The sequence below is a fragment of the Macaca fascicularis genome, chromosome X (assembly GCF_037993035.2).
Source record: "Macaca fascicularis isolate 582-1 chromosome X, T2T-MFA8v1.1".
NCBI lineage: Eukaryota > Metazoa > Chordata > Mammalia > Primates > Cercopithecidae > Macaca > Macaca fascicularis.
In genome coordinates, this window is record NC_088395.1 from 108,996,870 (window position 1) to 109,022,256 (window position 25,387).

Below are 25,387 nucleotides of genomic sequence, written 5' to 3' on the forward strand. Positions count from 1 at the left end.
TCTCATCTTATAAAAGGAGGAGGGGGTTGGGGAACTCAGACCACAGTCATGTAAACCTAAGGGTTGGGCCTGAATGACGATTACTTTGCACACGTGCCTTCTAGGTGCTGAATGGTTTTCCGGTGGCATTGACTTTGATCTTGCAGATTCAGCCACAGGTTTCTGATAAGAAGCTTGAGGAAGCAATGGTAATTTTAGCTTTTTTGGTTTTGTCTTCAGATGATGAAAAGCTTTTGTAAAACAGCTGAGTGTCAATATGAGTTATATGGCTTCAATCTCCTTTAAAAATAAAATTCTTAAGCGTCCAAAACAAAGAAGATTAGACAAATTTAGGAGATATACCTAATGTAAATGGCGAGTTAATGGGTGCAGCACACCAACATGGCACATGTATACATATGTAACAAACCTGCACGTTGTACACATGTACCCTAGAACTTAAAGTATAATAAAAAAAAAAAGGGGGGGGGGGAAGAAAAAAAAAAGAAAACCAAACCAAAAACAAAACAAGAAAAACAAAAAAAGCTGATGTTGCCACAAATCATTTGAAATCTCCTGACATGCTGAAACCAAATGGCCGTAAGTTCAAAACAAATCAGTGACTTGTTTTTAATTTTTTTGTGGTTTCCTTTTGCTCTTTCTGCCCCTTTGCCGTCTGATTGGTGATGTTATTCAAAAAGGATCGGATCTCTGCTAAGTGCAGGAGCCACCCGGTGCTTCTTTCATCTCCTCTTCTTCGCCTTGGTGGGGGGCCGTGGGGGGAGGGGTGATTTTCAGTGCATGTCTTTTTGAGGGGCAGTGTGTCTCTGGGGACTTTCCTGGACTTAGCAAAGTCCTGGCGTTTCTTGTGCTGGGATGCGTACCCGCTGTCCCCCAGAGCATCCTTGGGCTCCTTCTGGCTGTGTTTCCTGTCTTCCTCTTCCCTGTCACTGTGGCTCTCATGGCTCTGGAAGCTCCCCTCGCTGCCCTCATTGCCCTCTTGCCTCTCCGTGCTGGCAAACTTGCAGTGGTCGTCGACCGAGGAGGAGGAAGGGATGGAGTCGCTGGTGGGCGAGGTGCTCCGGGCATTGGAGGATTTGGCATTGCTGTAGTTGTGATCCTCCTTGGGGTCTCCGCTGACCACCAAGGAGCCACACGATGGCTCACTCTCAGTCCGCATCCTCTCCACTAACCACCGAGGAGCCACACGATGGCTCGCTCTCAGTCCACATCCGGCAGCTGGTGATGCCATTCCTTATGGCAGCCGTCATCTCAATGGGACTGATTGGCAGCTGCCACCCACCGGGAAACAGTCCTCTCAGCTCAGGACCCGCGCTCTGCTTTGTATCGCTCCTGGAGGAAAACCTGCTTGTATCTCAGGGGGAGTATCATGGCCCTGGTAGCATCAATGTCAGGATCTTGGAGAAGGGATCCATTTATCTTGAAGAAGGTACTGCCCGGCCAGACGGGTGGACCTGATGTGCTTTGATATGCCTGAGGACAGGTGGGAGGTGTATTGAGCACGTGTGGGTATGGGTGTGGGTGATAAGGTGTCTTTTTCAAAGCCTGAGTCAGATTTTGTCTATACTCTGGGTGTATGCACCACAACGACCCTTTCCCAATACTCTGACTCCTCTCTTTGTCCACTTTCTTAAAATACTTATTCAATGACAAATTGTGTCTCACTGAGTATTTCCACCCAGTAGGTGCATTTGCAAAATACAGAAAATGTTCCGAGATCCAGTTGTAAATATTTTTCACTGGCAGGCGCTTGGTTGAAGAGTCCTCAATGACCATAAATATAAGGCAGCTAAAGGAGTAAGGGGGGGTTGCAGTTGGGGTTCTACCTGGCATCGTAGGGCATATCAGAGTGGGTGGGGACGCGGACTGTCATCCTCCAGGTCCTGGACCGGGCTGATACTCTTGAGGATTGACTCCCCAAAGCTCTTCAGCAAGTTCTTGCTTTCATGCAACCAGCTCAGGTTGGTCAGCTCTTCATCTTCCATGGTCCCTACTTTCAATAGGATGTCAGGCAGAGAAAAGTTGAGATCATTGTCTTTCTAAAAGGCCTTGGAGAAACCGCTGCCCCAGTAACACTGACTCAGTCCACCGCAGACACTAACTCCTGAGCTTTCTGGCATCTTACTGGGAGGCACGACGGGACCCATTTACATGAAGGCTCCTGAGTCGGAATGGGTCCAGGAAACCGAGGTCAGCATTGCTTCCGTCACAGAAAGGACAGAGGGGCCTCCATAATCACGAGAATGCTGGTCTTCTAGGGGCTTCGATCACCTGCCCCCGGGCTGCTTCTCGTGGCCGCATTGCGGGGATGCGGCGACGCTGGACTCGCGTGTGGCCCAGTCGCCGGATGGCGCAGTCTCCCAGCCGAGCTGCTGCCGGAACCCCGGCTCCTGTGTCCGGAGCCCGCCTGGGCCAGAAGTTAGCTTTTTTAATTCACTAAAGGTTTAGGATTAATAGTTCGTGAAACTGTTTTACACATTTTAGGGTGACTCCAAAATTCTTCATCAATATTAGACACATGCTGCTTATGAAAATGCAAAATAGATGCAGTTTTTCTACAAGATCTTTATAAGCTTATGCATTTGCCTGGCACATACTTTTGTAATTTCCACTGAGAGTGAAAATCATCAAATCTTACTCATCTTTGCATCTCTCACTAAGCATTATAGCCGGACACAGAGAGGTGCCCATTAAATGTCTGTTTACAAAACAACAGACATCAAAGGAAAGCTTTAGATTTGGAATAACTAAAAATATTCTGACATTATTTGGTATATGTTAAATAGTTCATAATAAAATTTATTATAATTTAAATAGTGCATAATAACATTTTAAAAATCCATGCAACAAGAATGTCTCATATGATGAATTCCTAGAAATGATGCTGCAAGTTCAGAGGTCTGTAAATTATGTAAAATGTAAGTGGTGAATATTTTTCAAACAAATGTATATTGTGAAATTCAAATATTATAAACTGTTTAATTTACAAAACAAAATATAAAGAAGAAAGCCATCATGATTACTTCCTTAACTCAGCAATGGCAGCAATATTCTTAATCTTCATTACTACACACAAACACACTCATGTAGTAATGTGTGTTGCTCATCCTATGTACCAGTGGAATACAGGATAAGGGATGTGGCCTACCTAAGGTGCTGTAAAGAGAAGTGGGTCTGTTTCTTACTCTAGTGCTCTCTCCAACAGATTAACACCTATTTATTCTTCTGAACACCTTTCCTAATTAGCCTCCAGAGAAATCAGTAGACATTACTTTTGTAGACGTTCCCAGTCTTCTTAAAACAATTAAAGAATGGGGCAGGGAAATGAGCACATCAATGAGATCACTCTGTTATTATCTAACTCTTCTTCCCCAGAAGCTATTGTCTTTGAATTTGCACAACAACAAAGTTTGCTGGCTGGATGACCTGTCTAACATTATAAAAAAGGCCCCCAAAGTCAAGATCCTGAACCTCTCTAAAAATGAGATGAGAAGAAAGGGCCAGATCAAATTTGGGTTGAGGGTAAATGGTAGTGCATATCAGGATGATAACAAGAAATAGGATCCCCAGCAGACACAGGCCAGCTCCTGGAAATGCCCTCACTGGCCAGACCACCCACTCTTGCTCTTCTTTTTCTCCTAGGAGCAGCTTGCGCAAGTACTTCAAGGATAGCGGAAATATAAAAATGCTCAAGTTTGTGATGGGGAAGACTGGGCAAGGTAAGGGGGTGTGATGGGAACAATCACAGGGGCCAAGGACCAGGGTGTGGCAGCACCCCCAAACCCAAATCCTTGCTTCTCTTCTCTACAGACCTGCGGGGGCAGCTGCTGAAGCACACAAAACATGACATTGTAGACTCCCTCAGTGTGTTGTCCGAAACTCAACATGACATCAGCTCCTTCCTGGTGGACATAGATACCAGAAGGCGAGCACCTGCTTCCTCCCTTGGACAGGCCCAGAGAGCCAGAGGTGGGTAGGAGGTTAAGGGGGATCTTGAGCACCAGAGCTCTTCCCTTTCAGAAATGGATGCTCTACTTTTCCGTCTATGGTGTGTTGAAAGAAGGTGAGTGTCTGTAGAGTCCCCTCCCCAAATCCCCCACTGCTCCCTCCCCCTGGCTGGGTTCCCTCTCAGAACTCTCCCAGCTTCCCTGACCCCTTTTGTTCCCTTCCTATTCACCCTGTGTTCTTCTGTTCCCACTGTACTCCCAAAGAATTACCTGTCTTATTTCTAAGTCATAAATTTAATAAAAGTTTAGAAATACTTGCTATATTGCCAAAAGAAAAAATATTAAAATCTGAAAAGCTGGAAGAACATATTTGTAATGGTATTGCAGACTTTGTGTTAATATCCCTGTGCTAAAGGACTTTGCTTACCAGGAGAAAGTGTAACAAATATCAACAGTTAATTTCCCTGAAAAGCAAAATGATTCTATAATAAACATCTGCATCCAAACCACATTTGGTAAAGAAATGAGAATTAAAGGATGTCACAGTATGTGAAAAAATCAGTTTGCAGAAAATTATGTGACTTCAAATTCTTAAAAGAATATATATGTATAGTGTGTGTGTATATATATATATATGTATGTTTGTTACTTACAAATATTTTAAGGTAGGTAAACATCTGCCTTGCATATCTAGAAAGTGTGCACCAGATTGGTAAATAGACTACAGTGAATATCTTTAGGTCATCGTGAGGTGATCATATTGATAGAAGGTGCAGAATGACTTTATTTTCAAAATATACATTTTGTAGTGTTGAATATTTATAATTAGGCAAACTTTAGGGACAGCAAGGAGCTGGTGATTCTGCAAATAAGTTTTCTCCTCTTCCATAAAGAAATACAATGTAATGCATTGGACAGAGACTGAATAGCTGAGTTCTCTGTTTGTAACAAGTACCTGGGTCCGAGGCCCTGTGATTGTAGCTAACCAATTCTGCAAGAGTATCTCCCTTGGAAACCGCTCCCTGGGGGTTAGACTGGTAGTGAACTTAGGGGGCAGTAAGAAAAGTAAGTTCAGTCTCGTCTAGCCCCCAGAGGTCTCCTCTCTATGCCTTTGAAGAAGGGACTTCCTGTAAGGACTCCATCTTGTCCACTAACAAAGTTGCTTGGGACTTGCTCTCACCTTCTTGTGCTGCCCTCCCCAAACTTCTGCAAACCCCGAGCTCTAGACCACACAGATTCCCTTTAAGAGAGCCCTGTGAGGACATTGGTGAAACGTCACTGCCTTAAGGACACACCATGGGTGAGTTGGTCAGCATGAAGCCTTGGCTTTAGGTTCCCACAGGGCAGGAGGGACTGAGCCCCCTCCCCACCTCCATTCCAACCCACATGACACCTAGCGGACTCTCCTTTAAATGGGAAGTAGCAAGAGCCAAGGCTGACTGTTTCCCACTCTCTTGAGGTCTTGGACCTAGTGGGTCCTGACACATCCATCCTGGCACCACATGGAAAACTTCCCCTCCTGTGGTTATGGTAATGGCTGAGCCGAGATGTTCCCCTGGTTAGGGGAAAGGTCTGAGTCATGTGATCCTCTCTGGTCCAGGATTTGGGGAGTGAGGATTGTCACCTGAGGTGAGGGATATTGGAAAATAACATTCTTGAGATTTATACTAGGGGTGGAGGAGGGTCAGGGAACCCCCCAATAACCTCAAATTTTCAGCAGCCATTCAAAGTAGATTGTATTACCACTATAGCGTTTTTGAGGCTTGTTTTATAGGTCAGCATATAATCTGTTCTGAAATGTTGCATGTGTTGTCATATGCAGTGTTCTTTCTGTTAAGTAAATTTTGTTCATTTGTTTGTTTTTTGAGACGGAGTCTCGCTCTGTCGCCCAGCCTGGATTGCAGTGGCGCGATCTCGGCTCACTGCAAGCTCCGCCTCCCAGGTTCACGCCATTCTCCTGCTTCAGCCTCCTGAGTAGCTGGGACTACAGACGCCCGCCACCACGCCCGGCTAATTTTTTTTTTTTTTTTTTTTTTTGGTATTTTTAGTAGAGACGGGGTTTCACCGTGTTAGCCAGGATGGTCTCGATCTCCTGACCTCGTGATCCGCCCGCCTTGGCCTCCCAAAGTGCTGGGATTACAGGCGTGAGCCACCGCGCCCAGCCTCTGTTAAGTAAATTTTGTTAGTCGTGTTTTTTAAATCTTCACCTAATGGATTTTGTGGCTGTTTTATCTGTCATTCACTGAAGTATATTTAAGTTTCCTACTGAGAATGTGGGTTTGTCCATTTCTTCATTTACTTCTGCCAGTTTTTACTGTGCATTTTTTTCTCCATTTACTTCCATCAATTTATTGCCATGTGTATTTTGGCTTTGCACTAAAAAGTACATACAAATTTGTTTTATTAACATCTTTATGTTGAATTGAACCATTTGTCATTACAAAATATCCCTTCTTCTAGTAATGTTTTACTGAAAGTATTTTTTTCTCTTATGAATAGTTATAACAGCTTTCACTTGGTCAGTGTTTTAATGGTACATTTTTTGCCATTTTTTTCAAATGTCCTGTGTTTTGTTTTACGTATGTTCCTATTAAGGAGCATTTGATTGAATTAATTTTTAATTGAGTCTTATGATCTCTGCTTTTTTATTTGAAACCTTCAGTACATTACACTTAACATAATTCCACATATAATCTGGCTTAAATATAACATTTTCTTGTTTGCTTTACATCTATTTTCCTATTCTAATGTTCTCTTTTCCTTTGTAAAATTTAAAATTATTTTTAAATTATTAATTTTTGCCTCATTTGGATTGATAATGTGACGTTCTTCTGTCATTTTTGTAGCCTACCTTTCGGATTACAACATCCATTCTTGCCTCTAATGTACGTTAGTTCTTTTACATATCCTTGGACAACACAGGTACCCTCCAATATTTTAACTATTATAATACCCCTCCCAGTATATTGGTGTGCATTTTTAATTATATGCATTTATATATTTAAATTCCTTTTAAAAATTATTTTTAATTATTATCTTAAGTTCCGGGCTACATGTGCAGGATGTGCAGGTTTGTTACATAGTTAGACGTGTACCATGGTGGTTTGCTGCACAGATCAACCCATCACCTAGGTATTAAGCCCAGCATGCATTAGCTATTTTTCCCAATGCTCTCCCTCCGCTAATCCCACCCCTCCGACAGGCCCCAGTGTGTGTTGTTCCCCTCCCTCAACAAACTAATGCAGGAACAGAAAACCAAACACTGCACGTTCTCACTTATAAGTGAGAGCTGAACGAGAACACATATTTAAATTCTTTAAAGACATTATCATTGTGTTATATAGTCAGTATTCATTTAGATTTTCCTACGTATTTGCCAATGTAATTATTCTTCATTCCTTCTTGTAGTTACGTGCCTCAATCTGGGATCATATTTCTTTGGCCTGAGGATGAATCTTTAGTTTTGACTGGTGACAAATTTGCTTAGCTTTTGTTTGCATTAAAATGTCACAAGTAGGGCCGGGCGCGGTGGCTCACGCTTGTAATCCCAGCACTTTGGGAGGCCAAGACAGGTGGATCACTTGAGGTCAGGAGTTTGAGAACAGCCTGGCCAACATGGTGAAACTTTGTCTCTACTAAAAATACAAAAATTAGCTCAGCGTGATGGTGTACACCTGTAATCCCAGCTACTCAGGAGACTGAAGCAGGAGAAGCACTTAAACCCAGGAGGCAGAGGTTGCAGTGAGCCACGATCGTGCCATTTCATTCCAGCCTGGGCAACAAGAGTGAGACTCCAGCTCAAAAAAAAAAAAAAAAAAAAAAAAAGTCACAAGTAGCCTGGAAAACATGGCAAAATCCTATCTCGACAAACAAAAATTAGCTAGGCATGGTGCATGCCTGTAGTCCAGCTACTCTAGAGACTAAGGTGGGATATCGCTTGAGTCCAGGAAGCGGAGGTTGCAGTGAGCCAACTACATATCACTGCACTCCAGCCTGGGCAGCGACAGAGTGAGACCTGTCTCAAAAAAAAAAAAAAAAAAGGTCAGAAGTGTGAAAAAAAAATCACTTAAAGTGCTTTTTTCTATTTTCTCACTCCGCAACAACCATCAGCACAGAAGACTTCTGTGATCAAATGTGTGGGGGAGTTTTCCCCACCAACAAGCAAGCAATCAACTTTATAGTAAACACCTGCTGTGTGTCCGCTAATTTAATTTTGATAGCGTCAAAATTAAATTAGGTTACCTGGAGATAGCATCAGATCCCACAGGTTGGGGGCTCAGTCCCCAAGACTGGCCCCCTCCTTCAGACACCACCCATCGGAAGTCTGGGGCTCCAGAACTTCTGACTGATCGCCTTCAAGTTGGAGTTCCTATGACCCTCTTTTTGAATGTGATTAATTTGCTAGAATGGCTCACAGAACTCAGGGAAACACTTACATTTACCAGCTTATTATAAAGAATATTGCAAATAATGCAGACAAATAGATGTATGGGGCAAGGTAGCGGGAAGAGATGTGGAGCTTCTATGCCCTCTCCAGGTGTGCCACCCTCCAGGAACTTTCATGTGTTCATCCATCAAGAAGCTCTCTGAACTCTGTCCTTTGACTTTTTATGTAGGCTTTTTATGTATGCATGACTGATTAATCCATTGGCCATTGGTGACTGACTTACCCTTCAGCCCCTTGAAAGTCCCAGCCCTTTAATACTGCCTTGCTCTTTCCAGTGACCATCCCCGATCCTGAAGCTACCTAGGGACTGCCAGCCTAGCATACAAAAAGACTTCACTTTGGAGTTTATAAAAATTTTAGGATCTGTATGCCAGGAAACAGGGTTGAAGATCTAATATATGTTTTGCAATATCACAGATGTTTATTTAACTTCCATTTTTGTATCTTCAAAAAAAACCGGAAATTAAATAAACACACAATTCTAGGCCTACGGCTATTATACTTTAGCACTCTGGATATATAACATTACTTTCTTCAAGCTACATTATTTCTGTTTAAAAATTACATATCGATCCAGTCTTATTTTGGCTCATTTGAAGATAACCCATTGTTTTGATTTTACTTTGAATATTTGCTTTTTTCTTTGGATTTCAACAGCTGTACTATGATGGACCTGGGTTTGGTTTTCCTCATGCCCCACTGTACTTGAAATATATATTGCTTCTTGCATCTGTGACTTGGTATCTTTTGTTACTTTTTGAAACCTTGAAATACTGCTTTTGCACTACTCTCTTTTCTTCCTTCTAGAACTCCAATTAAACATGCTTGGTGTATTCACTGTATCTCCTTTAATTTTGCCCCATGTCTTTTTGTATTCTTCATAATTTTGCGTCTTCATACTTCATTCTGGATATTTTCTTCAGATCCTTCTTTCCAAACCTCCTTGTTGTTCAAGGAGATGTAAAAGAACTAATATGCATTAGACTGGTAAGGCAAGAATGTACATTGTAATCTGAAGGGTAAAGACCACAAAAGTATATCTGTTATGTTATGCTGCTAATCGCAAAATTGTTCTTAATTACAGTTATTGAATTTATGAATTCTAGAAATTCTGTTCATTTTAATATATTTTCCAATTCTTGGCTGAAATACTTAATCTTTTATATTCTTGACAATAATGCCATTATCTGATTATCTGGATTTTATGTGTTTTTTATTGTCCTTTTTATTTTTTATTTTTTGCTTGCTTGGTTTTTAATCATGTCATTTTTATCTCCTTCTAGATTTTTTTTTCTGGGAACTATATATAATAAATTGTAGATTTATTTATTTCAGTCTTAGGATGAAGTTGTCTTGCTCCAGGGAAGATTTTTTTTCTGTCAACTTGCTACATTGCAAGGAAAACCCCAAATCTCTTTAATCTCATTGATGATTGAGATGATTAATTTGGACTTCAGTCCCTTGGAGGGCTGGTCTATTTCTAGTTTACCCGTATTTACCTGACATAGCTCTTAGAGGTTCCTATCTAAGCCTGAGTGGTTTACCAAGGTCCCCTCTCCTTGACATACCCAACTTCATATTTTATGCTCTTAGCTCTATGACTCTGTGGGAATTTGGTACAAATTCACAGCATTTTAGCATCTTACCTATATCCTCAGGAATCATCAACTGCTGCTAGAAAAAAATCAGCCCCCAGGATTGGGATTACATTCTGAGTTTCCTTTTTTCCCCTGGTATTTCCCCCATAGCATCTTATTGTATCATTAGCTTTTTGATGCCTTTAAATAATTTTTTATTTTAAATTATTTTCCACACTTTTCTAGTTGTTCTCAGTTGGAAGTTTGGTGCAACTTAACTAGTCTCTCTTTGCTGGAAGAAAAACTCGGTTTATTTTTTCAAATGCTGAGTTTGGTATAGCTCTTATTATCCTCATTATTATCTTCTTTACTGTGTCTTCTCTCTAATGTTTGGAAGACAATGTCACAGGAATGGGAAAACAAATGTAATGTGCTTTCCATGAAGTTTTCCAGATGAACCTATATGGCTAGCATGGATTCGGTATATCAGAAGTTTTTCTCGTTTTATTGTATTGCCATTGCTCCTCCTCATCTTATGCTTCCATCCTTGAGTGTTTGCCTCTTGTTTATGAGACTGTCAGGTCTCTCAGCCTTCAACTACTCTCTGATATCTCAGCCACTCCCCTGATAATAAATTCTAGATCCTTCTCTTCCCGCCATCCTCCTGACTAATTATGAATATATACATTGAGGGAATGTTTTTCAAAATATAAACTTTAAAAAGGGCAATTGTTTTATCAACATATACACATTTTCAAAATGGTTGGTGAACTGGTGAGAATGTAAGCTCATTCACTCACTCTTGATTAACATGCAGATAAGTATAAATGTATATTTTAAATGCCACTTCTAAAAATCTCTTAAATTTGAAAGCATTCATGTTTTGACCAAAGTAATCCACTTGTAGAATTATTGCAGGAAAAACTGTAAACAAATAATAGAATGTATATATAATCCTATTCTTCATAGCATTGTTTACAGTAGCAAAACTTTGGAAAGATTTATTAAAATTTGAAATTTTATTAGTAGATTAAACTTGTGACAGATTTTTTTTTTGAGACGGAGTTTCACTCTTGTTACCCAAGCTGTGATCTCGGCTCACTGCAGCCTCCACCTTCTGGGTTCAAGCGATTCGCCTGCCCTAGCCTCCCGTGTAGCTGATATTACAGCCATGCGCCACCATGCCAGTCTAATTTTGTATTTTTAGTAGAGACGGGGTTTCTCCGTGTTGGTCAGGCTGCTCTTGAACTCCCAACCTCAGGTGATCCACCCTCCTCGACCTCCTAAAGTGCTGGGATTATAGGCATGAGCTACCATGCCCGACCTGTGACAAATTTTAACTATAATAATAATCGAATGCATAAATTATATTAAAGTCAGAAATTGTTATTTAGATATTTTAGAGAATATGAAAAAGGTAAATTTTGAACTAATCATATTTATTCTTTCCTGAGCTTTCAGCTCAATGAGATTCAACCATCAGTTCTTGCTCTGGTAAACAGGTGACCTTAGCTTTAATTTCCACAATGTCTTTAAAGGAAAGCATATTAATTTGATAAATAATAAAAATCAATTAGGTATTATTTCTGAACATGCAATGATGTAAAATGTTAACTGAAAGAGTAGGTTACAGATATTTTTACAATATGATTGCAGTTTGAAAATATATCTGTGTATATATAACATATTCAATAGCATACAAGCATACAGCAGCAAACATATTCACTTATCACGTCTCTCTCTGTTTCTATCTCTCAGTCTCTCTGTCTTTCTCCCTCTCTCTCAAATTATTTGTTAAAGAAACTGGGTCTTTTGTCATACATTTGGTTCATTGCCTATCCACAATGATGAAGTCCTAAATTGCTGCTGAGGCCTGATCAGATTCAGGTTTAATGTTTGGCAAGAATATTTCATAGGTGGTACCCATAACAAAGTACATGATATCTGGTTATTTCCCTTTTTGTGATTTTTACAAGGCATTAATGATCATTGTATAAATTCTTTATTTAATTAGAAGTTTTTGAATGACGATAGTCAAATTCTATCTTGCCTTCTTCATATATTAGCTAGAATATTCCTATAAAAATAAAATTTCATCAACAATTGGCTACCTTTATGTACAGCTTGCACAGGGAAGGCAAAATAAATATTTGATTCTTCCCTTTTATTTACAAATTTTCATAAATATAAGTTGGTTTCCTGGCATTCTACAAATGTCATCAATAAGGATCTTCTTGGTTGTTGTTTTTGAGTATCATTATGAACTCATGGCTTTTTAACATATTGATGGGATTCAAACCCTTGTTATAAGATTTTTGAGCAGGGGAATGAGAAGATTTGACTTATGCTTCAAAAAAATCACTCTTCCTGCTCTGATGAAAATGTATGGTGAGGGAGCAAGTGTAAAAGCAGAGGGACAAGTTGGAAGGCAGTGTAATTCAGGAGATAGATGTTGGTGACCTCGCCAGGGTAGTAGCAATGGAGGGAATGAAAAGGGGCCAGACTCTGGATATATTTTAAAGGTAGAGTCAAGAGACTTTCCTGATCAATTGGATGTGAAATATGAGAAAAAGAGAGCACTCCAAGCTATCATCAAATTTTGGGGACTGAACATTTCTGGATCAAATGCTCTAACCCACATTTAATTTCACTTCCAGGGCCATACAGGGAAAGTTCCAAAGGTTGTGAGTAACAAGACTATCTTGACCATGGGTCACACAGTGAAAGCAATGACTTTTCAGAGGAGTTCATCTGAGGCCTGGTCATAATAAGTATATTGTAAAGTGATCAGGACTGAATAGAATGTTTACTTGCAAGTATGTCCTGAGATAACATGGAGTAATTAATATATAATACATATAAAATACAAACTTATGGACGGGCACAGTGGCTCATGTCTGTAATCCCAGCACTTTGGGAGACTGAGGCAGGCAAATTTCTTGAGCTCAGGAGTTTGAAACCAGCCTGGGCAACATGGTGAGACCCCATGTTTACCAAAAATTTAAAAAAAAAAATAGCCTAGCATGGTGGTGTGCACCTGTGGTCCCAGCTACTTGGGAAGCTGAGGTGGGAGGATTCAGTGGAGCTCAGGGGGTGGAGGTTGTAGTGAGCCAAGGTCATGCCTCTGCACACCAGCCTAGGTGACAGTGTGAGACCCTGTCTCAAAATATATATATATATATATATATATATATATATATATATAATAAAATACAAACCTAGAGAATCTTAAATTTAGATGCTAAAAGGAAGTTGGCTTCAGATAGTCTAATTTCCTTAATCCCCACCTCCAAAACCACTAGCATTACCGTTGTTTCAGTTGAATGTGATAAAAATAAAATATCCTTTGTGAATACGCTTATGGGAAAGATAATTGATACTATCTTGTAGATGTAAATTAAACTTCCAAATCTTGCCACATGGTGAATTGAACATGTTGGTGGGGAATACGGAGGGTGAACAAGGAAATTCCTAGGAGTAAATACAGTGTGAAATATAACTGAAACACTTTATAAGCATTCCTGAGTCCACAATTATTTGATAAAGTAGACTTGCTAGCAAAGAAAACCAATAGAAACAAAAAGAATATTACATAATGATAAAAGGATCAATCCACCAGGAAGACAGAATGATCCTACTTGTGTACACACCCAAACAGCAGAGGCTCAAAATACATGAAAGAAAAACTGATGGAGCTGAAATAGCCAAGTCCACAGTTATCATTGGGGCATTCAACATCCCACTCTTAGCAATTGATAGAATTACTATATAGAAAATCTACAAGGTTATAGAAGATCTGAATAGTATAATCAATACAATAACCAGATCTACATGACATATATAGAACATTTTACCCAACAACAGCAGAGTACACTATTTTTCCACATGTCTTCTAACATTCATGATAGACCATGTTCACAGACATAGCCCATGTCCTGGGCCATCAAACAAACCTCAATAAATTTAAAAGAATGAAAGTCATACAGAGTATTCTCTCTGATGACAGAAAAATCGCTAAACACTTGGAAACTATAGTTGGCACCATTTCTGATCATTGTTCAGCTCCTTATTATAGAAGAGTGGAGGTTAGAAGCATTGTCTTCTCAGCTGAAAGGCATTTTAAGCTCAGCAAAAAGAAAGCTCACTCTGTGTATTTCCAGAAGAGTATTGTTGAGGTCAAGGCTGGAAGCAGAGAGACAGTTTAGCAGAATGATGCATCAATCCATCCTGTCATGAAAGCTTGCACTAGAAAAGACAGTACAGCTTGCTGATTGTTAATAAAATCAATTTGGTGGCTGATTGCATTTGGGAAGTGTGAGAGAGGTTGCCTATCAGGTTTTGGTGAGGCTGTTAAGACTACAATGGCATAACAGAAGGCAACATTTGGATCCTTCCTGGGGTTTGGTTGATGTCCAGTCTAATCCATGAACATTCACACTCTGTTCTTTATAAATCCTGCTCCATTTTCCAAATAGTTCCACACGGTTACCTCCTCCTTTAAGATCTCTTCCCTAATTGTGTCATTTGTGAGAAAAGGCTCTCCTATCTGGACAGGTAGAGGAGTTTGCTTTCTGGGGTTTGTGTGACTGCTCTATTAGGGCAGGTTGGCACTTTGCTTGCCTTACTATTATGTTAGGCCAAGAAATGGTACATGGTATATGACCACTGATTTGTCTTTGAACTTTTATTTTTGTTCCTAATTTCAGAACACAGTGATGGTAGCAGCTCTCCTCAAGGAGAAAATAAAGGTCGAGATTCTTCCCAGGGGAGTTTTGGAAAGGAGAACTTTCATGATGAACATGATGGGTATGAGCTCCCACCTCCCCACCTTCAGAAGGAAGATGAAAATGTAGAGGTGGGGGATGTCCACGAGGACCCCCAAATAAGAAAGTAAGTGACCAGGCAGGCTGGTTTGCACATAGCAGCCCCTGGGACTTTGTAATTCTTTCACTCTCTGTAGTTTTATTTTTCCTCTCCTTGAAAAACTGAAGAATGCTAGAAGTGAAGTAATGGCTGAGAAATCCTAATTGCAGACCTGGTTTTAAGTGAGTGGAGGGTGTATGAAAAACTGTGTCACATTTCTATGCATTTCTATACATTTATAGACATATCTTTTTATCCATTTCCCTACAGCATCCCCTCTACCTTACAACCCAATAGTAGGAGTGTGGAATGCCGTAGTGAATACCAAGATAGAATTCCTCCAGAGAGAGAAGTGGAGAAGAACACACAGAATGGAGACCTGGGGACCTGGTTCAAGGTCACAGTGAGTGTCCTGAGAAAATGCAAAAGCTGTGCAGGAAAGGTGGGTCAGGGAGAGTTGTGTTAATCACACGTAGAAATACTAGATATTTTTCTGAGGACGGGGGGAGTTAACATCTAAGCACAGGTTCAGAAAAACAATGTAAAGGGAACAGGCTGACTGCAAGAGGACACAAGAGGTTGTCTAAATGCAAAGGTGGAAACTACTGCCAAGAAGATGGAGCAGCTCTCCACAAGATGCCTCATGGCTCAAGCTAAGTGTAGCAGTGTTGAGTTTCTGGAGTTCTTGTCAGAGGTGCAGGCTGGATCTTCAATAGGTAGAATCTCCTAGCACCTTAAAAAAAAAAAAAAAAAGGATCATTTAGAACATCTGAATTTTATTATCTGGGAGGTACATTTGGAATAGAGAGAAAGGGACAACTAGGAAATCCATGTCTGGCAAAAAAAAAAAAAAAAAAAAGTTGAAATCATGTTAATGGTCCCTATCTTAGAAGTCTTTTAAAACTCCATTAGAAGGTTAGAATAAAACACTTAGTTGGATTATTTTCCAGACTTAATTCCATGTTGTCTCTCTTCTATCCTATCCCTTCTTCTCACCATTAGATTCCCTATGGGATAAAGTATGATAAGACTTGGATAGTGAATTCAATCCAGAGCCATTGCAATGTCCCCTTCACTCCAGTCGCTGTAAGAGAAGATGGTGAAGCCAGATGAGTGGGCACAAGGGAGGGGGAGACGCCTGACTCAGCAGGAGCCACTGGCCTCTGACACTATTGCTCTTGCCTTTATTCCCTGTAGTTCCACTACAACAAAAATCAGGCCCACTTCTTTGTTCAGGATGTTAGTGCTGCCTGTGCATTAAAGAAAGTCAACTGCAAGATTCATGATGAGAAAAACCAAAAGGTATATGTCAACAACACTCCCTATATGTAGTCTCTGGGAAGGAGGACAGGCCAGGGGCTAGTCTTTGTCTTTTTGAGATTAGAGGTCCTGGTGCTTACCTTGCCTTGCCTTCTTGCAGGTGTTTGTTTTTGTCAATCTTTCTACTAAACCCCAGTCTATGCAGAAAATGTTGAAACCAAAAGAGATGGCACAGCTAAAGGTAATACATACTCAAGGCACCTCTTCTTCCCCCGCACCTATATTTCCCTGTCATGACCACCACACCACCAGAGCCTCAGAGCTGCTTTCTTCGTCTCTGTCTCTGCAGTTGACCCTGAACAAACGATATGATGTCTCCCAGCAAGCTCTTGATCTCCAGAGGCTCCGCTTTGACCCAGGTATGGCTGACAGCAGCAATTCTAGGGCAAGTAGGGGCAGAACAGTCTGCCTGGGAGGGAGATTTATATGGATGGCAACTTTGGGACGGGTTGGTGCTGGTGCTGGTCCAGTCAGGCCCCTCACAGCCTTCTGCTTCCCTTCTCTTGGCTTCCTGGAGACTTGGTGAAAAATCATATTGATATAATCCTGAATCGAAGAAACTGCATGGCTGCCACTCTGAAGATCATTGAAAGGAATTTCCCTGAGGTGAGGCCTTAGGCCCAGTGCTAGTATTTAATTAGAGGGGTGGAAGAGATGGGGTGAAAGGCAGATTTGTCTCCAAGCCTCGAGATAGTATCCGTCACTCTAACTGTTCTTACCCAATAGCTATTATCTTTGAACTTGTGTGACAACAAACTGCACCAGCTGGATGGCCTGCCTGACATTATAGAGAAGGCTCCCAAAGTCAAGACCCTGAACCTCTCCAAAAATAAGGTGAGAAGGGGGAGCCAGATCAACTTTGGATGGAGGGTGGATGGCAGTATACACCAGGATAATGGCAACAAGCAGGCAGAGGTACCTGTGGGTGACTGTGAGGGCTGGGGGAATTCGGGACCCAGGGTTGCAGGTGTCTCTCTTTCCCTGGCCCTCCTTCTCCAGTTTCCTCCCCATCTTTCTTAGCTGAAGTCAGCATGGGAGTTGGGCAAGGTGAAAGGGCTGAAGCTCGAAGAGCTCTGGCTAGAAGGGAACCCCTTGTGCAGCACCTTCTCGGACCAGTCCGCCTATGTAAGGTCAGTGGCAACCCCTGTCGCCCCTCCTGGGCACCTTTGCTACCTGGGTGACTGAGCTGTGTCTGAAAGTGCCCTTCTGCAGGAAGGAGTGGCCTTGGTCCTCTGGGAGAACCACAGACCTCCCCTCCTACTCTCTCTCTCTCTCCTCTCTCTGTGTTACTCACTCATCTGTGCTTAGAGGTCTCCTTTCCTTCCTCTGACATGCTCCCCTTTTCACCTGCTCTGGGGTGTGTTTCCCACCTGTCTCCACCAAGCTTCCTCCAGTGTGCCCTCCATAAGTGTGCTCCAGGAAGCGGGGCTCTCCCACCTCCCCAGGACCAGCAGTATTGAGATGCTGGTGCCCTGGACCGAGAAGACTCCTTTAGTCCAAGGCCTCATGCTGAGACAGGCCTTCCTGCCTCCATGCTGAGATGGGGCTTCCCTCCCCTGTCCCAAGAGGGGTTCTCCTCTTGCTCCAAAAATGTCCCGCCACCTGTCCTGGGCTGACATGGGGGCTTCCCTGCTTCATACTGAGGGCCGAGGCCCTGGGTGGCTGCTGTCATGCCATCTCTTCCTCTGGCCCAATGCCAGGAACTGGGCCCTCCTTGAGGAGAAACCTGGGTTTCCTGAGTCAAGGGACCAGAAGCAGGCCACGTTCCTGAGGCAGGAGTGGAAGGCAGAGGGCCGAGGAGGTTGAGGAGACAGAAGGACAGGCCTCTCAGGGCACTGCCCCTCTTTCCCTCCACACTTCACATCATCCTGCCTGGGCCCTCAGAGGAGCCCTGGGTAGCCTGAGACAGGTAGCATTTCTCAGTCAAGGTGCCAGCACAGAGGGGCACAGGAGTCAGGGACCATCAGAAGAGAATGCAGTGGTCGGGAGAGGGGGTCCCCAGACTCTGAACCCCATGCTGAGCTGGGGCCTGACCCTTCACTCCTCCTGGGAGAAGGTCTCCTGTCCCCGTGGCTGCTCTGTTTCCCATGCTCAGCTCAGACTGAGCTCACACAGGTGAGAAAGGCTCCAGCCGCATCCAGTGGACCCCAGCCCAACAGGTGCATGTTTTCCTTTCCTGCCTCGGTCCCCAGGGCCAGCTGGGGGCAATGAGGGAAAAGGCTGCAGCAGGGGAGCCCTTTTCTCCTCTATACCTCCCTGAACTCCACCTCCACAGTAGAGCATCTTTCCCTTCCCTTTACTTTGCATCCTGTTTCTCCCTTGTCTCTCCTCTCCTATGTCTCACCTGTCTCTCCCTCCCCTGCCTTCACCCCATTTCTGTTGTCATCCCCCTGCCTTACCCTTCCTGTCTCCTGAGCCCAGCCTCACTCAGCTACCTATCCCAGCATCCTGGGCATCCCTAAGGGCTGACCTGGTCTTGGCCAGGGCCAGGCCAGGCAGATTGATGGACAGCCAGTGGGGTAGCAGAGCCCTGCGCTCCCACTCCATTTCCTGCTCCCTGCGGAGCCTTCTGTTGGGATTTGGACAAAGGGGAGGGAGGGAGGGGGATGAAACCCTGGAGCTCCCAATGCTGCTTCTTGTGGCACTGGAGAAGAGAGTCGGGGCAGTCTAGGTGGAAGCTAACCAGGAGGAAGGAGAGGGAGGAGAGTGAGAGGTGGAGGGAGAGGGAGAGGGAGAGGGAGAGGGAGAGAGGCTGTGCAACTCTGAATTGTCAATCACTTCATTCTATTTTTTGTTATGGACAGTACCATCCGGGAATATTTCCCCAAGTTGTTACGCCTGGTAAGTATTCACTGTCATCATTGTCTCCTCTTACTCAAGTACATGACCTCCATGCCTGCCCTCAAGTCCTTTGGCTCTTGCCTAGATTACATGTTTGTATCCAACCCTCATCCACTTTAGAGGCATAGATTCCTGAAAAAGACAAGAATATTCTCCCTGGAATAAAATGTCCTTGAATACACACAGGCACTCACACTCACTAATTCACACAAAAGTTGCATCTAATAATATAGATGCTTCCAAGACCCACTGTTGAAGACTCCAACTGTTGTCTTGCTGATAGAATTTTGAGGGGGCAATTTCACGCCTCACCTCTAACCCTTTTTCCCTTCGGGCCTGTTCATCTCCTTGCTCATCCAGCTCTACCTCCCTGGTATGCACTGCTGACTGCCTCTTTCCTTGCTCAGGATGGCCAGGAGTTAGGATCTCCAATTATAATTGGCATTGAAGCCCCTGAGATAATAAAACCTTGTAAGGTAAGGAGGGACCAGATTTGAGATATTGTAAGGGACGTTTTTTAAACCACATAGTTTCAAGATGTCTTTTGATTCCAGGAAAGCTATAAAGGATCTGAGACCATAAAGAGTCTGGTACTTCAGTTCCTGCTTCAGTAAGTACCCCAGAATCCTAAGGCAGTGGAAGGCTGAGACAAGACAGGCCACCCAAGCAAATGTCTATTCATGGATTTAGGAAGTCTTCAAGTTTCATTTGGGGGCCCAGGCCACAGAGAGCCTATCCCCACTGCTCTTTCACAGGTATTACTTGATCTATGACTCTGAAGATCGAAAGGGTCTCCTCAGTGTTTACCATGACAAGGCCTGCTTCTCCCTGACCATTACCCTCAACCCTGAGGACCCAGAACCGTGAGTGTCACAGCTCTGACTCTGGTCTGGGGCCATGTGGCTCCCCTGAAAAGGCCAGTTCCTGGAAATGTCTGCACTACACGGACCACCCACTCCTGTTCCTCCTCTTCTCCTAGGAGCAGCTTGGAAAAATACTTCAAGGATAGCAGGAATATAAAGAATATCAAGGACCCTCGTGAGTGTGTGATGGGGGAAGATCAGCATGGGAAATGGGGTGGAAAGTCAATAATAGGGTACAGGGTATAGGGTGTGGCAGCCCTCAATGCTTCTCTTTCTCACACAGACCTGAGGGTTCAGTTGCTGAAGCACACAAAACGTGAGATTGTGGACTCCCTCAGTGTATTGCCTAGAACTCAGCATGACCTTAACTCCTATGTGGTAGATTTGTGCATCCAGACGGTGAGCACCTGCTTCCTCCCTCAGTCAGGCCCAGAGAGTTGGAGTAGGTAGGAAGTAGGTAGGTGGGTAGGAGGATCATGAAGGCTCTAGTTTTTTCTTCTTCCCTTTCAGGAAAGGATGCTCTTCTTTTCTGTCAATGGAGTATTTAAGGAAGGTGAGTGTCTATATATAGAGTCTTCTCTCCACATCACTCATTACTCCCTTCCCCAGGCTGGGCTTACTCCAATAACGCTCTCAGCTTCCCAGGTTGCTCTTCTCCCCTCCCCTTGCATTCTTCCTCTCCATTTGTGTTCTTCCTCTCCCGGCAACTTTCTGTTATCTTTGTGTTCTTTCCTTCTTGTTCCCTTCCCTTTGTGTTCTTCCTCTCCCCCAATTTTGTTCCCAAACGTCATTACTTCCTGACCTACATCCATACCTGTCTGCACCTGCACCGCTCAGGCGTTAGGGACACAGTCTGTAGAGTTTGATGGTTCTCATCCCAGGTTGTTACTTTGTGAACTTGGAACATTGTCCTGTTACCTAACCCCTCAGTTTCCTCATTTGCAAAATGGGGTTGGTAAGCTCATCTCCTGGGCAACCGTGTAAAATGAATAAAGCGAACTTATGTTTGTCAAGAGACCTGACACATGTTATGGGGTTCTATCCCTGGGAGCTAATTGTTCCTATTGTTGCCCTCTCAGTCCCTGAAACCCCCTCCTGACTCTCAATGAAAAGTTGTCCCAGCCTGGCTCCCTTCAGGGTGCAAAAAGATTATCTCCCTGACTGGAGAACCCTGTATGAATTTGTAAAGCATATGCAACTGTAAGGAGGTATCATTGTTTGTTGTTTTTAAAGTGGAAGGAGAGTCTCCAGGTTCTGTTCTTGCCTTCACCCGAACTTTCATCTTGACTTCTATCAGCAATTCCAAGTAAGTGCTGTGTTGTGGGTGGGAGTACACATCCTGTCCTGGAGCCAATGGTGTGGTAATGTGGTGGTGCAGTCCTCGGGATGTTCTCAGTACCATGGAAAGCCAACTGGTAGATCCAAGGAGAGGTCTAGATTATGAGAATACCAGATTCTCTTTTTGGCCACAATACTTACTAATTAGCTGTGTATCTTTTTGTCCAGTTATAAGATTTCTCTGTGAAACAGTCCTTTTCTGAAAATGGGATGTCTACTTATTTTGTAAAGTGTAAATGCATTGGGGTTAAATCTACAAATCTAAGGAAACTGGTAGACAATCTCTCCAAAGGTGGACTCTGCAGCAGGGGTAAAGCCTACCAGCCAAGGAATCTGAAAGGTGGGCAGAGTAGCGGCTTGGAAGGAATGTGGTTCCTCAGTGGCAGTGGAAGTAGGATTATTGTTGAAAGTGTGGGGTTGTCCCTTTTTCCAGTTGTCTGAGAGCTTATCTTTCCTTCAGTCTGTATATTGTGAATGACAAGCTGATTGTGAGGAATGCCAGCATGAAGGAGACCCAGAGTGCCTTCTCCATCCCAGTGCCTGCACCCTCCTCCAGCTCCTTGCCTACCCTCTCCCAGGAGCAGCAGGAAATGGTGGAGAATGTCTCCATCGAGTCTGGGGTGAAACTTGAGCAGTCTCAGAAGTGAGTGCTGGGAGTCTTTCAGGATAGATGTGAGCTGGGAAGAGTGGGGAGTGAAAAACGGAAACTTTCAGTTAATTTGTAAAAATAACTATTTAGATGTTGTGTTTCCAAAAATGAGTGGGCTCATAAAGTATATACATTAACTGTGATAATGAAATTAATTTTTAAACAATATAGAGTTCAGATCACATGACATGATCTTGTATATATAAAATCCTATGGAAACCACTTAAAAACCCGTTAAAATTAATAAACAAGTTCTGCATTGTTTCAGGATACAAAATCAATATACAAAAACCAATTGTATTATTATATACCTGTAATGAACAATAAGCAAATACAATTAAGAAAACAATTCCACGTACAAAAGCATAAAAATAACATAGGAACAAATTTAACAACAAAAAAATCCAAACCATTTACTTCAAAATCTGCAATACATTATAGAAAGAAATTAAGGAAGACCTAAATAAATGGGATGATATCCCATGTCCCTGGATTGGAAGAATTAATATTGTTAAAATGTCAATACTCCCCAAATTTATATATAGATTCAATGCAAATGCAATCCATATCAAAATCTCAGCTGGCTTCTTTGTAGAAATTAAGAGGTTAACCCTAACATTTAAATGAAAATACAATGAATGCAGAATAAAAAATAATTTTGAAAAAGAACAAAGTTGGAGGACCCACTACAAAGTTACTGCAGTCTTACTACAAAGCTACAGTAATCAATCCATACTGAGTGATACAGACCTAAGAATAGACGTATAGATCAATGTAATAAAATGAGAGTCCAAAATAAACCAGAATCCTTACCTTTATGGTCAATTGTTTTTCTACCAGAGCGCCAAGAAAAAGTCAATGGGTAAAGAAAGAATAGCCTTTTCAACAACTGGTGCAGGCACAACTGGATATCCACTCACAAACAATGAATTTGTACCCCGTCATATGCCATATACAATAATAAATCAGAATAGCCAAAGGCCTAAAAGTTAGAGCTAAAACTATAGAAATCTTAGAAGGAAACAAAAGAGTGAATCTTTGTGACCTTGAATTAGACAATGGTTTCTGGCATATAACAAAACACACATACACACACAAAATTAGATAAAGTGGACTTTTCAAAATTTAAAACTCGTTTTGCATCAAAAGGCACTATCAATAAAGTGAAAAGACAACCCAAGAATCAGAGAAAATATGTGCATTATTATATATTTGATAAGGGACTTGTATTCAGAATATATAAAGAACTCTTGGAACTCAACCATAAAAATGAAAATAACCCAGTTAAAATCTAAACCACACTGAGGTATCACTTCACACACAGCAAGATGGCTACCATTTTTTGAAACTGAAATAACAAGTGTTGATAGGAGGAAAGCAATAGGGAGAGCTGTGTTAAAAGATACAAAATTACAGCTACATAGGAGGAATAAGTTCTAGTGTTTTACAACATTGTAGGATGACTATAGCTAACAATAATATGTAGTTTCAAATAGCTAGAAGGAGGATATTAAATGTTCCCAACACAAAGGTAAATATTTAAGATGATGGATATGCTAGTTACATTCATCTGCTCACTGTACATTGCATGTATCAAAGCATCATTATGTACCCCGTAAATATGTATAATTATTATGTCAATTAAAAAATTTTTTTTAATGTTGACAAAGCTATGGATAAATTGGAACCCTCATACATTGCTGGTAAGAATGGAAAATGATGCAGCCACTATGGAAAATAGTTTAGTAGTTCTTCAAAATGGTAAATATGGAATTACTATATGACACAGCAATTACACAAAGAGTGATGAAAACTTGTGTTCACACAAAAACTTGAAAATGAATGTTTATTGCAGCATTATTCATAATAGTCAAAAAGTGGAAACAATCCAAATATTCATCAATTTATGAAGATAAATCAAATGTGATATAACTATATAATGAAATATTACTTGGCAATAAAATAGAATGAATTTGTGATACATGCTATAACATGGATGACCCTCGAAAATATTATGCTAAGTGAAAACAGCCAATCACAAAAGACTACATATTGTATGAGGTCGTTTATATAAAATGCCCCAAATAGGCAAATCCATAGAGACAGAAAACAGATGAATGGTAACCAGGGTCTGGGCAAAAAGGGGAATGAGGAGTGACTGCTAACAGGTAAGGAGTATTTTTTTTAAGGTGGTGGAAATGTTTTGGGTAGATGAAATTGTAATGGTTACACAATCTTGTAAATATACCAGAAAAATCACTGAATTGTACACCTTAAAATGGTGAATCCTGTCTTATACCACAATTTTAAAATTGGAGGATAATTTTTAGTTTTGAATTTCTATTCGTTATTTCTTGAACATCTTTTTTTGTCAATATGTATTAAGCCCTTGTTCATTTGAACAACCCGATTTTTCTGCTTTGTATTCTAGTGGGCAAGAATGTCAGCAACAGGCATTTTGGTTTTCCCTAGGCCTTTATTCATTGTTACAATAGTGCTCATATTGGTACATGTGTCCCAGCAAAAAGTAGCATAGATTAAGGGGTGGCATTGCATAGTCAGTGTGTCGGAGATCACCTGTTCTTCTCCCACCCCAGGTGCCTTCAGGACAGTGAGTAGAACTACACCAAAGCTGACCAGGTTTTCACTATGCTCCAGGTGAGATCTGGGAATCAAGTGGGTAAAACGTGGATGTTTCCTATATTTCAGAAAGGCCAGAAAATTGAGGCCAGGTTGTCTGGGTATGGAACCCAGGGCATCTGGCTCTTTGGATGTCCCAACTCCTTTTCTTTAGTTCCTCTAGACCGAGAGCAAGATCCCAGTGGAGGCCTTCAAGCAAATCCCCTAAAAGGAGCCCTTTGATGTCTTCTTTGTCTTCATTCACATCCTCTTTGTTTCCTCTTTTTACCAGCCTAACTAAGGCCATGCCCAGGACTGGGGTTGGCGGCCTGGCTCACCAGAAAGCCAAAGTTAACTTGCAGGCGAGATAACATAACCACTCGAAGAACCAGTTGTTCTGTGTATTCGCCCCACTCATGATCACCATTTATTTTCATAATAAAGAGTGATGTTACACATTGTACACTGCATGTCCTGGATTGCTCTTCCCCTGCCCCAACCATGAGCCAGCAGGGCCAGGACTGAAAGACCCTGCATCCCTGTTCATCCCTGGCTGGTTGTAGGAGATACATCAATCAGGCTTGCATTCATAGGTAATTTGTCAGTAAATCCTGATGAGAAAGGGCACACGCTCCTTCCAGAGATGGGCCTTGGCCGTGAGAGACAGTGGGACTCTGTCAGATGCTCAACCTGGAGCCCAACAGAAGCAGGCATGTTACCTGGCACAATGGGGGCTTCCATCCACCGTCCCGACCCCTCCCTTTCCTGAAGGTGCACTATGCGAGGAAGAGTCTCAGGTTAGCATGTGCAGGGGGAGGGAAGATTCAGTCCATCCGCCCAGCTCATTCCTCAGAGAGCTTACACTGGGTGCTCCATGTCCATGTTCTTGAATGGGTTTAGCCACTTGTTTTCACTTCTAAGCA

General features: G+C 42.1%; 1 protein-coding gene and 1 pseudogene across 1 annotated transcript; one reads left to right on the forward strand and one right to left on the reverse strand.

Annotated features, from left to right (window-relative positions):
- Positions 1-595: 595 nt before the first annotated feature.
- Positions 596-2,202, reverse strand: LOC102134183 (forkhead box protein N3 pseudogene; annotated as a pseudogene).
- Positions 2,203-5,136: 2,934 nt separating this feature from the next.
- LOC102133156 (nuclear RNA export factor 2-like) lies at positions 5,137-24,707 on the forward strand. Its single transcript, XM_015443801.4, is given in 20 exon segments — positions 5,137-5,247; positions 14,678-14,861; positions 15,105-15,237; positions 15,837-15,920; positions 16,032-16,136; positions 16,255-16,335; positions 16,444-16,513; positions 16,672-16,760; positions 16,881-16,988; positions 17,175-17,284; positions 18,959-18,995; positions 19,403-19,471; positions 19,550-19,605; positions 19,751-19,858; positions 19,975-20,033; positions 20,142-20,257; positions 20,369-20,411; positions 21,092-21,164; positions 21,657-21,839; positions 24,443-24,707. Coding segments are annotated over 20 exon segments (1,977 nt in total). The 5' UTR covers positions 5,137-5,243.
- The last annotated feature ends 680 nt before the right edge of the window (positions 24,708-25,387 follow it).